The sequence below is a fragment of the Manis pentadactyla genome, chromosome 2, assembly GCF_030020395.1.
Source record: "Manis pentadactyla isolate mManPen7 chromosome 2, mManPen7.hap1, whole genome shotgun sequence".
Lineage (NCBI taxonomy): Eukaryota > Metazoa > Chordata > Mammalia > Pholidota > Manidae > Manis > Manis pentadactyla.
The window spans coordinates 179682196-179695843 of NC_080020.1; the positions used below are offsets into that span (position 1 = coordinate 179682196).

Genomic DNA, 13648 nt, shown 5'->3' on the forward strand with positions numbered 1-13648 from the left:
ATCAAAAGTTATCATATGGTACGTATTATAATTTTTTTTAAAGTTCCTCTTTTCCCCTTCTAATTGCAAAACTGATGAAGTCAGATTGTGAGCACAGTGCACAAAACCTAGGAAAATGACAGTCGCATACTGCTTGGTGTCACAGGGCTGCCCCTGCCTCCACAGCAAATATCCCATAGGGTTGTCCACCTGTAGACAACAACTTGCATTAGAATTTGTTCTTTGGTAGCAATGTTTATGGACGGAGTTTGCTAGCAACACTGAGGAGGGAGAGAGATGGCATGTGTAACAGATCACTGAACCACAGTGCCTTTGCCTGCCTTAATTAAAGCTCGCTCCGATGCCACTCCTTGGCTCTCAAGCGGGAATACTGCCCAGGGAAATACAACATTGGTACAGCCTCCATTATATTAAAATTGTCTCATTAGTTTAACTTTGAAAACATATTTGAATTTAGGTATGCCTGCAAAATTGGTGATCTACCCTATATTATTGTCCAGGACAACCTGAAAGACTAAGTTCATATACACAATATTAATAGTCTTGAAAATTAAGATACAATAGCAGGTAAAAAGAGGCAAACAAAAGACCTCAGCAGCAGCCCAGCTCCTAGTAACCCACATAGCTAGAGCATTGTCTCCCCCTGGTTCCCTACGCACCTCAGTGAAAGGGGGGCTGCAAACATTGATCTCCCAGGGCTGAGTTAAGGTCATACAAATTGATAACCCTTACAAGCCATGCTTATGTGAGTCTGTCTGTGTCTTGCAGATAGTGCACTTTGTAAATTAATCCCCCAAAGGCAAATATATTGTAAGTAGCTTGTTATCTCTGCAATACTAAATTGAAGAATACATGGGATTATATTGACAGAAATTACATTTTCTGTAATGGGGTTTAATATATCTGAAATCTTTCCCAAAGGCTCCCAGGCTCTCTAACAGGGAAGGGTCCATTAATGTAGGTACAGTGGACATCAAGAACAAATTTATTCACCAAAATGGATTAGGCCATGTAATCATAGATTCTGTAATATTAATCTTTGACACTTACTGAACAGAAAGAAATACTTCTGTCTGCAAACTGGCATTCCCAGTTCTCTCCTTTCTCCTACCAGACTTTAGGCCCTTTCTGGATTTTACTTCAATGAGGGTAAGGTTTCCCCATCATAAATACAAACCTAAAAATATTAGGACAATTAATTAGATACACTTAGTTTTAGAGGCTATTGGATTTCCATACCCTTCAAATATGACACTAGCTCTGGGTGATCATATGAACCTGGCTTTCAGCACACTCACAAAGGGTAATAAATCATACTTTCTCAAAGCCTCGTTGCCACCCTGCTGTACATTAACTCAGAATATTGTTGGCTGGTACTTGGTATGTAATCGCAGCCTCCCCCCAAATCAGGAATTCACACATTTATTTAGAAACATTATTGCACAGCTCTGAGATACATCAGGTTTTGAATAGCTTCAAGAAGTAGAAACATAAATAGTTTCTCCTTTTCCACAGACAGGAGATAAGAGGAAAGGGAGACTGGCCTTGAATGCTCAGTCCTAACAAAATCTAACTGAATTTAGTTATTCAGTGAATTTAAAACCTGCCTGATATATGATGGTGGATTTTCTTGTTTCATAGAAAAAAAGATGATTCTACTCTATCGATTACCCTACAGGGAAGAAAGCCATGGAGAGAAATATATTTACAGAGCCATAGAGAACATGAATGAAACAGTGACTGAGACGATGCCGAACATGTGACAATGTATAAAGGAGGTGGAAGGCAATGCAATGTTTTCTTTGCCCAACTAGCAAGTGCTCTCATTATCAGTCAAATTTGTTTCCCCCTTTGGATTCATAAGCCACCAGGGAAAACAGCAACAACTGGGTGTGTCTTCGTGATGCAAAACATTAGCTGCAGGTTGCCAACAGGGGAAGTAGATTGTGTGTAAACACAAGGCCAAATGACTTACCAGTTGTTCACTTGAAGGATGGTGAGTCCTGTGTCTTGTGCCAATTGCTTTTTCTGTTCTTCAGAAGGGTAAGGGTGCTGAAAGAGAGCAAAAAAGATAGATGTTGGCACATCTACTTTGGGCAGATCATGTAGTGCCTAGCACAGAGCAGGTGCCATGCTAGGGATTCAATAATGCACACGTACGCTTTGAAAAAAAATATATAGGTGTACATCAGGCAATTTTTAGGCTATTTTTTTGTCAATAACTTAAGTGTCTAGTGAAGTCTATAATTAAAGGTAAAAATGCTGAGGTGTGTCACTCTTATTAATGGAATACTACATCATCTAATTAATGGCAGTAAAAGACAAGCCAATTACAAAGATTAGTGAAGTGTATAAATAGCTACTTAGGATACTTGCAGAACCTTGATACTGAGTTTATCCTTTAACGGGTTTATTTGTTGCAAACACAGAAAGTTTAGTATGATAGTGGCTGTATTTTATAGGATTAAAATAAGGACAAACCCTTTCTGACCATATAAAAATGTACCACCTTGAAGCAGTATTTTTATAGAACCACAGACTTCTAAAGCTGAACCATTTCAACCAACAATCTCAGCTGAGGTTCCCCAGTAGTTAAGAATTTTATTAGCATAACATTCTCCCTCCCTATTGGCAGATGCAAATATCAAAAATAACATGGGTGTAGTTTTTTTAAATCACTATTCATTTTAACTCTTCTGAAAAGCACAAATAAATAAAATTCAACCAAAGTCGGTTTCCATATGTGAATGTCAACACACGCTGGAATTCTGAACACAGGCCAAAGGTCAAAGACCAGCATAGTATGCATGCTTAAAACAAGCCCAGCTCTATTCTTTCTGAGCTAGAGTGGATAAAAATTATTGCAGGATTAGATAATACAAAGAAATCCATACCTTCCTATAAGAATGTTTGGAATTCTACTGAAATCAGCTGTGGCACAAATACTTTTCATTCAACAACCAACCATATCTACATCTGAAAAACACATTTCTAAAGCTTAGGAGAGGAGCAGAGGACATGGTTTCCTTCTACGGAGACATGGGCTAGTTTGAAACACTGCATCCCCCAAAATTCTCCCAGGATAAAAATTGTTCTGACAGTCAACCCTCTATTGTTTTATGAATGGGAAAGGGCACCCTAACTCTCAAATTAACTATCTGTACCACTGGAAACTAAATTCTGGGCTATTGAATGTTAATTAGCATAGCTTTTCATCTCAATAATGTCTGATTAGATGCTAAGAAGGCTCGTTAATGACCACTTTAATGCTCTTATATGTAAGTTCAAGTATGTTCTATACCTGTACACATGGGATTCGTTTATGGAGTTCAGAGATGTAGCAACTTTTCCCATAAGTATTGACTTTGATTGTCACTTAATCAATAAATACACAATTAGAATAAGGCTCTGCTTTCATGGAATATAGTGTCTTTCTCTAAAGAGCTCCAAGTATATTACAGGCAGGATGGTAATTAATCCCTATCATATCCCTTTGAGACGCATAAATGGAATCTATTGTTCCTCCTGTTTTACAGATGAGGAAACTGGCCAGAGAAAGACATGGTCAGCAGCCACATGACTCAGTGACATTTCCTGCTTACCTTCCAGGGTCTGCGCCTCACCATGACTGAGAGGTGTGGCTAACGCCCTTCATAACGTCCATTCACGTCCGCCACAGCCCTGCCCATCTTGCAGGCTTTGTGACCTTCAACTCACCCCCACGCACCCCTCTGTCCAGCCACACAGTCCTTTCTGCTCCCCCTGCATGCCACATTTGGCCTACCCCCCGGGCTCCTGCTCTAACATCACGTTCGCATCTCAGCTAATGCCCAGCCTCACGAACCCCACCCCACTCTCCCCCAGCCACTCCGGGGCCCTCACACGGCTCCTCTTCCTTCCCTAACAGCAGGCGCGCGCTCTGCAAACACCTGTTCCGATTCCGCCTTCCCTTCCATGTGCCTCTGCTCACTCATTTAGCAACGCTGAAGTCCCTGCCTTTCCCATTCACCATGCTCAAAGCCCAGACTGGCCGGAATAGGAAATCAGTACGTGTTTGTGGAACAAAGAAATGGCCGTGACTTGCCAGGAAACACAGATAACTCTCCACTCAGATGCAACATCACAATGTGTAATAAAATTTTTTTCAAAGCCCACCAGACCTATAAACAATTCAATTTGAGATCCACAACACTCTTACCTTATTCCTGAAAGTGAGGCTGGCCCACTCTTTTCAAATAAAAGTATATAAACCTAATAATAGGCTAAGATCATAAGTGATAATCACCTGATTCAACATACTGCTGTCATCATAGGCAAGTCTCACGATGGGATACTGAACTAAAAGCAGTCCACTACCCTGAGGTTTAAAACATAACTCACACACAATACTGAACAAAATGCTGAATGAAGGTTTGACATATAGTAGTAGCTCTGTGTCTAAGAACTGTACATAGGTATACATGATCCTATTAGATTGTACAAATCATGCTGTCACTTGCTAACTATGAGAATTCAAACAAGGGAAAACTTTTCTAATCCTCAATTTTGTCATCTAGAATTCTAAGATCCATCAGAGTTAAAGGTTACCCAAGCTAGAATGTTTACAGAATACAAGCTTGATTTTGCAATATACAAATTTTAGCATTCTGATTTTGGCACTGCCAGATAAAGTTATGGGCCACTGTACAGAAATTGTTTCTGATCTGTAACATTTTCTCTCATTTGCCTACAGTTTTGCAGGTTCTATGGAAATCTTTCTGGGATTTTCAGTAGAATTAATAAATACATCTAGAATCTCTCTTTACTATAGCTGGACGGCAACACCTTTTGCCCTGTCTTGTTAGTGGATGTTAATATTATGACCAGAAATGGATAAAAATGAATATTTATGCCATTTCCCTTTCATTACTTTGAAAATTGAGAATTGTCACAGTCATTTATTTGTGCTGTGTTTTCAAGAGTATTTTCGCATGCCTGTTTGTGAGCAAGTTTTACATCCATTCTTACAAAGCAAATGGAATGCACATTCTATTTATGCAAGCAGTGTCAGGAAAATTCTCTTTGGATCATTAAAATTACCTGAATCATTACAGCTTCAAAGAGAAATCATATGGCCCTCAAAATTTCAGTGCAAATTTAGGTTGTTTCTTCACATCCTGCAGTTTCTGATTTCATAATTTAAATATCATAAAATGAGAAAGTTCTGCCCTTTTTTTTCCTCTGTCACTTTTCATGTGATCTGATTTTAAGTAATTGGAACAAACTGTGTCTAATTTCATGCAGCATAATTGCTAGGCAGCCTCAAGCTATGGAGACCCAGCACTCTGTCTCCATTAAACAATTTTCAGTCGTTCAGGATATTTTTTTTAATAGAAATGAATGAGCCTGGACAGAATTAAATGTCACAATAATCTGGTCATTGTTAAGTGGGAGGGGGAAGGTATCAACAAAATTCCTAAACCCTTGTCTATGGAAGATCAACTGAATGTTTGTCTTTTTCTCATAGTTCTTGGCTTTGGTGTCCCACACACTAACAAACAATTCCCTGAAAAAAGAATCTCTAATTGCTATAATCACTTGAAAGCCACGATTTCAGGTAGCTAATCTTAGCCAGAAACTTGCAAAGATGGAGGTTTGTAAACTGAAATCAGCATATTTCAGTATCTTAAATCCTATGTATCTTTATTAGATAAGCTTTTGGTGGAAAGAATGAGTTGTTCTTTTTCAGACTTAAAAACAAACGACTTGGCAAAAACCCAACATGCCACAGGCGCATCTGCCAGGAAAACATTCAAGGCTCTGTTGCATCCCACCCACCAAGCTAGTGAGGCCATAAGATGGGCAAAGGTTGACGTCATTTCACAGAAGGGATAAAGAGAGGTGCCATTTTAAGAAGAAATTGGGAAATTCATTCCAAACCATTGCCAATAAGGGCCTAGGTCACCCCGTGCCCATCTCCTGAACACCTTTACTATTCTTGCATCTAAACGGCAACGACACTAGTTTAAGAAAGAGTGGTAGGTTCTTGTGAAGGAAAGATGGATTGCACGTGCCAGTTACACCAATCAAGCTAATCACTTTGGGATATCAAAGCAAATTTGACCACAGTCCAATAGACAGTGACAGGAGACCTTGCCTTTGTTGTGTACATTAGCCTCATGCCATTATCTCTTAAAAGCTTAATTATTTGCAAACAATTGATCAAGATGGGAATTTGAGAAAGGATATGCAAGGGCCACTGGGAGAACTGCAATGCATTAAGAGAGCAAACAAAATTACCTTTAGATCTTACAATAAGAATTAACGATTGAGACGGGAGAGCTTGGCAGTGTGGTAGCAGCAAAGGTTCTTTCTGGAGTGTTTCCCATTTGATCTGCATTAACACCTCGGGAATGAGTGAAAGCCATAAAACAGTGATTATGTATGGGGAGAGCTGACCCTCCCTTCCAGCATTAAACCTGCACACATATACTACGCTAGCATTGCTGGAGAGAGAAGAGATGCTAGACTCAAAGGGAGAATAAGTGTCCAGTGGGCAGTGGACCCCCAGCTAAAGGGAATAACTCACGAAATGACCATCCTTCTTTTAGTAATCAACACCCTGATTTCTCACCTTCCAGGATAAGTCTCTTGCTGAAATAAAGACCATTTACCACTCTTCATGGGCTTCTGGATCTGAAGTGTGACTTCTAATAGTGACCTAGGATTGTACAGCAATGATTGCTTAATAACCCCATTAAAGGATAAAGTGATCCCTAGAGTGTGTGTTCTGTGTAATAGAAATAGTTAAAGAATGTCTGGGAAAAGTACCTAAAAATAGCTTACATAAAAGTTAAGTCTGAACTGTCATTTTATCAGCCCCAAAGAATAGAAAGTGACAGGAAGAAAATGGCAACTTTCTAAAGAAAGTTATCTTTGCACAATTCCAATTTTATATCTTGAGGTTGGTGCAGGAGGTGGGTTCTGATGTTAGCTATCCGGTATTTACAAGTTTACAATACGTTGGAAGAAAACTTATTTACTTAAACAGTCAAGTAGACTCAGATGAGCATCACCGGGAAAAGGGAAACTCTTCAGTACACCCAGATGGAAAATGTCCAGCCTTATATCTTAATGACATCCCTGGCCAAATGTACTCCTTTCATCAAATTGTCCACCCCAACTGCAAATGTGGATGCCAAGACAGTGATGAACTTTATCTTATCTACCCTGGTAACCAAGTTTCAATAACCTTCCCTCCCTCACTGTCTTGCCCACTCTAACAGCACATTGTAATGGCAGCAGAAAATTTGAAAATAATCCTGCACAGAGCTCGCTGGTGAGATAATGGAAGGCTACACTGCCCCTTCTCAAGCCTCAGATTAGTAATTTCTTGTGACACAGAACTGCCTCTATACCGAAACTGCAAAACAGCTATAACAAAGCAATAGAGGTGGAAGCAATTTTCAAGCAAAATGTTACATGCTATACTTTAAAAGGTATGGGAATAGGTACCGGGGGAGCTGATCTAACAGGAGGAATTATGGCAACTGTCCAATATAACCCTTATCAAGGCAATGTTCTGTTGCTTGGCTGAATATGTTGGAAGAACAATTTCAGAACTTCTTTTATCCTTTTTCCTCCAGCCCTTTGCCTCCTCCACAGCTAAGTTTAATGCATTAATATAAGTTGACCTTGAGCTAAACTCTGGTATGTGATGGAGAGATACTCCCTTTAAAGAAAAAAAAAATCTACCATATGGTTTTTAACCATTAGATCCCTGTGTTCTTTTAAAACTTTTACTGAGTTTTTGACACTAAGGGAATATTGTGGATCTAAATTTTTTTTAAAAACCTATTGTATATTTGACCTCTCAGAGGTTACACAGAAACTTCTAACAAAGTGTATTTATACTTGTTTAACATAATTTTTTTTGCCTCTAAAAACTTCTCCCACTTTAAATAAACTTGCAGCCATTTTCCCCTTATGCATTGACTATGAATAGCTTACACTGTGACAATTACATTGATGTAGGCTACTTTTTTCCTTTAAAAAAATCCATAATGCTTCCCTATTGTCTTCCAGCTTTATGAATTAGTTTTACTGTTGCAGTGAATGCGTTTTTGTCTTCTGACTGCACATTATCAAAGAGACACTTTGTGCCTCCCATTTGCATTACAAAAGCAGGGCACCGTGCAGGCGCAGAACAGAGCCTGAATGCATAGTAGTCGAGTCCTGCATCCTCACCCATGTCAGAATCAAAAGAACAGTGGTGTTGGTGCCGGCTAAGAAGCCAAAAATGTTTGGAGCTTCATTGGTGAAGTCATAGGATTTCAACCTGCCTCTTTAGTTCTCCACCACTATTCCTAGAATTCATAGTTGCTCAGACTAACTGCGCTCCATTGATTGTGTGGCACTTGCTTTTCCTGAAGCCTAGTCAAGCCATTTTCCAGACAATCCCTCTGATTTCTTGTATATCTGGCAGCAGTTGTCAGAAGTTGCTAGTAGAGGTGTGCAAGTAGGGATGTCAGGGAGGAATCTCTAAACTTGATGTTATCACATGAAAATGACCTGAGTGTGGAAGGCAAGGATAAACACTGGGTAATATTGCATAGCCATCTTTACTTTTTCAGGACTGAGACTGTATAATACACAGCAGTGAAAACACTGTTTCATAGTCGATTATAAGAACCCAGTACTACAATGGTTGTCTCAACTCTTCGATCTTTTAGTTTCTTATAAATATCAACAAAATATAAAATAGAAAGACTAAATAAAAAAGACAGATACTTATATTAAGGGACTTTATGTCCTTTGCACTGGGGATTTTTTGAGGTAACTTGCAATTCTATAACAATAAAATGTTTTAGATCTATTCTTTATACGATCTATCTATCTATCTATCTATCTATCTATCTATCTATCTATCTATCTATCTAAAACAGGAGTACTTTTAAGTATATGCATAAAAGCATAAAATTTAGAATATAAATTAGCAATTACTTATATCCTTTTCCTAAAAGAATATGAAGAGTGCTAAAATTATTTTAATGGTGATGATTATTAATGAACTCTCTGAATATTGATTCTCTTAGTAGAAGACCATGGCTTTAAAAGGAAACACAAAAAGGCCAATAAGAAAAACAGGGTGGGCCAAAGTGTGGGGGTGGGAATGGGGGATTAAACTCATGTTTCACTTGTGTGTCCTCTTTGAGTCATTTTAAACAATAATAGCTCATTTGAATTCTTACTGATTGTTAGTTAGGACACACACATTACATGTGTTATGCTCTCCTGTATTCTTGGAGACCTCCCCCATGAGTAGGGACTGTGTTCGGCTCCATTTCACAGATGAGGAAACTGAGGCATGGCTAGCTCGAAAAACACCCACAATGGCTCACAGCTACATAGTTCTGGGACCTCGTCTGTTCTCGCCTGAGTTTCTCCACTTGGCTGCACTGCTACTGATATTTCTTTCCTGTTTCTCCATTCCCTTTTTTTATGCTACATTTTTAAACTGAAAACATTTATAATGGAGCATGAACTAAGTTATTAATAGTGGTGAGTGGTGACTGAATGTTTCTCTATAGCTTTAACAGCCTTGATGGAGGAGAGAGTTGCCACTCCCCTACCCACTAGCTCCCACCTGAATCTGCAGGGCTTCTGACCTGGAGGCAAATAGCAAGGGGTGGTAATGGAGCTGTGGGGTGAAAAGTGGTTCACCAGAACCTTACCCCACACTCTCTCTCCAGAATCCACCCAAACGGCCTTTACTAACTGCAGCCAAGTAGTACTGGTAAAATGAGAGAAGTACCAATGTATCAAGTAAGGATGCATAGGCACTGGCCCAAATATTTCACATATTTTGGACTCATTCAATCTTCACAAAATCTTATGAGGTAGGCACAAGTATTATACCCATTTTATGGATGAGGAAACGGTCACAGAGAAGACATATAACTTCCTCAAGTTCACACAACTGGTTAGTAGTAGAGCTGGGATTTGAAACTGAGTGGTAATATACAAGTGGGGAAAACTCACTTCCAAACCGCATTGTTTCTTAAATGATGGGTGGAGCAACGCCACACATTCCTGAAGAGTTAATCATGAATATATATGATGATTACTACTCATTTTATGAATAAGCTATTTGTTAATGTGTGTCTGTGTCTTTAACTTCTACAACTCAGTAGTTCTGTTAATGGAAGCAATAATAGACTTTGCTACAAGATACAAAACTCAATGGAAACTAGTAAGTCCATCCTTTTGTTAGTACTTGCAGCATTGCTCATAAATCCAGAAAAGGGGGTAGCTTCTATATAAGAACACTCTTTAAGGGTCATGGAAACAAATGCCTGCCCTTCCGTCCAACTAAACTACGATGTGCCTTGGAGTGTCTGCTTAGGAATACACTGTTGTGTTTTTTGTTGTTTGGCTTTTTTTTTGTCTTTTTGCCATATAATTTCTTACATGCTTCTTAATCAAATGAGTTAAATTACATTTAGAACCACTTCATTTTAGTAGAATCCTAATAAAAACACATGAATGCTGTTTCCATTCACAATGCAACTAGCCCTGTTCTGTGACCAAGAAACATTTGTTGTATGGGTAAATAAGGGCTGTTGAAGCTAGAGACACCCAAACCATCTCAACTAGCATTTGTAAGTAGATGAAGTAGATAACTTCAGATAAACATCAGAAAACTAGCAGCCTCATTTTGACAAGTATTCATCCTTCTCACTCAGGTCAACAAATCCCCAAACAGTGCCATTTCATTTACTTTATTTAACTGACATTTATAGAATGCTTACTCTGCACTAGGCAATGTTCTCAGAGCTTTACAAGTATTCACTCATTTAAATCTTACAATAAGCCGATGACGTGTTTTTTTCCCTTCATGTTATGGATGAGGAAACTAGGCCTCTCAGAGTCTAAGTTACTTGCAAGAAAGTGGGAGCTGGGATTTGACCCCAAGAAGCCTAGTTCCACAGGCCATGCTGTTAATTACTGTGTTATTCTGTTTGTCTTTCTTAGCATGTATATTTCCCCCAAAGTTTCTACAAAATCCATTCTATGTTGCTGTTGAGTTTATTTGTAGCAAATAAACTTTCCAACTGCAATGTAATGAAATTCAAGTTCTCTCCACCTTATGCAGTCTAGCACAGGGCTGCAGAATGGATAAAAGGGACCATTTCGACATACAGGCTCTTCCCAAAGAATTCTACTCTAACAAATCAAATGAAACAGCAGCACACCATACTGGACCACTTTTCTGAGAAGAAAGTTCATGACAGGTTTACACAATAACCTCCAATAAAGGATCTTTTCCAAACTACATACAACTCATCTCTGCTATTTCAGAGAGCATGCCGGCTAAAAGGAGACATCCCCAAACCTGAAGAACACTTTTCCACTTTAAAAATCAAAGTGAAAGCGTTTTGAAACCATTAAGAGAAAAGACAAGGAAGATGAAATACATGATGCCATTTTGGAATGAGTCTGTTGATAGTAATCACTACAGCCTTGACAGATGCCCTGTCCAGCATTAAATATTCAGGAAAAATCCTTGTATAAAGACTAAAGTATCCATAAGTTGGAAGCAAAAACAGTATATTTGGTGAGAATATTTTTTGAGAGAGAGAAAGCTAGAGAGAAGGAGAGAAAGATGGCAAATTTATGCTGCTCCCAATATGACTGAAGACCCCTGGAACTGGTACTCATTCTCTAGTGCTAATTTTCTCACTTAAATTACAGTGATGGTGTAGCCTCATCTCATTAGAGATCATTGTCCCCAGTAGACAGTTGTGTTTATGGGGGACTCTGGCTGTTCCACACCTGCTGATCAGGTTGCTATGTGATCAAGGCTGCATACAAACAGCAGACTCGAGCTTGCTGGACTGCGACTGATGAGTCCAGGCTAATTCAGGGGTGATTATGTAGTTTACTGGACCACTAAACCTCTTTAAGCTTGTAATTACTGCCTATTTGAGTAAAGAACATTCAAAAGCAATTCACTGCATCATGCCTGCCACAGCTGGAAGCAGGCTGCCAGCAGTCTGTGGGGACATTAAAATCTACAGGGACGTGGATTGAAGCCCAGCCAGCAGACGCTCTCGGCAGCACCGACAGCCGAGTGTGTGTGCTTTCCCTCTCACCTCTCCTGACCAAGCTCGCCATTAAAGGTGACACGAAAACTGTAGAACAGCCATAAAGATGACAATAATGGAATGGAATGGTACAAACTACATTTTAATGATTTCCCCCCTTTGTAAAGCTAAAATTTTAAAAGTCTTTACACAATGTCAGAGAGAGAGAGAGAGAGAGAGCGCTTTAAATCACACGCCCTGCTGAGGTTTACTGTGCACTCACTAGAAGCGCTGTCTACAAAAAACAACAACTTGGAAACAAAATGCCCACCTCTGATGCGTTCTGAAAGAACTGGATGTATAGTCGTTTTAGATGTCTTCCACCCACTTGGCTGCTGTGTTTATAACCTTAGCTGGGAAAATATTGTTCAGCTAGTTGATTGACATTTTCTAAAATCACACGATTAGATTTTTGCTCTTAATGAACTGAAATGCTGCTCAGACACCTCAGTGAAATTTACTTTCATGAGCCAGAGGAGATTTAAGAAAAAAAAATAAATCAGTATTTACCAATGTTCTCATTTTCTTCTGCTGTCACCTTAACAACTGCAGTTCCTTTCTACAACGAAAGTGTAAAACACGCTTTGCATTGCTGTGGGTGTAATTATTACTTGTCTCTAAGTAACAAAAAAGGACTGAAACTTAATGAAGGGGGATTAAGTTAATTTCTTTTTTAGCTAACAGTTTCCTGTCTCTTAAAATGCAAAGCTTGGTGAATATAATGCTCAGGGAAGGGAAATCAAGCTTTTTATTTCACTAAAATCTCCACTTGGAATATTGATATCAAAATACTAAGATGATGTTTATTCTTTAAAAGTATGTAAATTTGGTATTAAATAAAGCCACAGAAATCCTCCCTGACTACTCCAACCAAAGTCCACAGATCCAGAGGGTTTATGCGTTATCTAGACATCATTCCTATTAATATTCATTAGGTGGGCCTGCTTGCATTTTTATAAGCTGTGAGAGAGGCAGAAGAAACAATCAGAATTCTTTAACACACAGGCATTATCAATTCAACATATGCCAAATAGCAGAGCACCCAGAGCTGAAGTTAAGATTCAGATGCAATTTACCTTTACTAAGCTAATTTTCATGAAAACTCTTTTCCCTTTACCCATTGTAGTCTAAGCTATTTAATTATCTCTATTCTCTGTAATATACACTTCAATTTTTAATTTAAGAGATTATTCAGCACTGTATTTTATCTTGGTTGACAACAAAACCCTTATCTTGCAATCAAACCAAAGAGAATTTCCCCTTAAAAAAAAAAATCTAAAAACTTTAAATGGTTTTAGTATTAAGATTACCTTTATCTTTATGAACCTTCTTAAGCAAACCCTTTTTAACTCCCAAAGCATTTACTGATGCGAATTCACAGTCTGTCTCCAGAGTGGATTATAAAAGAGGGAAGGGTCTTAGTCAAAATTTGGGCAGATCCCTGGTATTTGTTTCGCAAATTATGCTTTCTTAGTTGTCTAACTGGACAGGGAAATGCTAGCACGGCTGTGGACTTATTTCTT

General features: G+C 38.8%; 1 protein-coding gene across 3 annotated transcripts in view; it reads right to left on the reverse strand.

The window, feature by feature from the left end:
- Positions 1-13648, reverse strand: part of MEIS1 (Meis homeobox 1) — a 127622-nt gene that overhangs the window by 20561 nt on the left and 93413 nt on the right. For all 3 annotated transcript variants that reach the window (XM_036920731.2, XM_036920732.2, XM_057497135.1), the window contains exon 9: positions 1976-2052. In XM_036920731.2, the coding sequence (XP_036776626.1) occupies positions 1976-2052 (77 nt within the window). The remainder of the gene's footprint in view (positions 1-1975; positions 2053-13648) is intronic.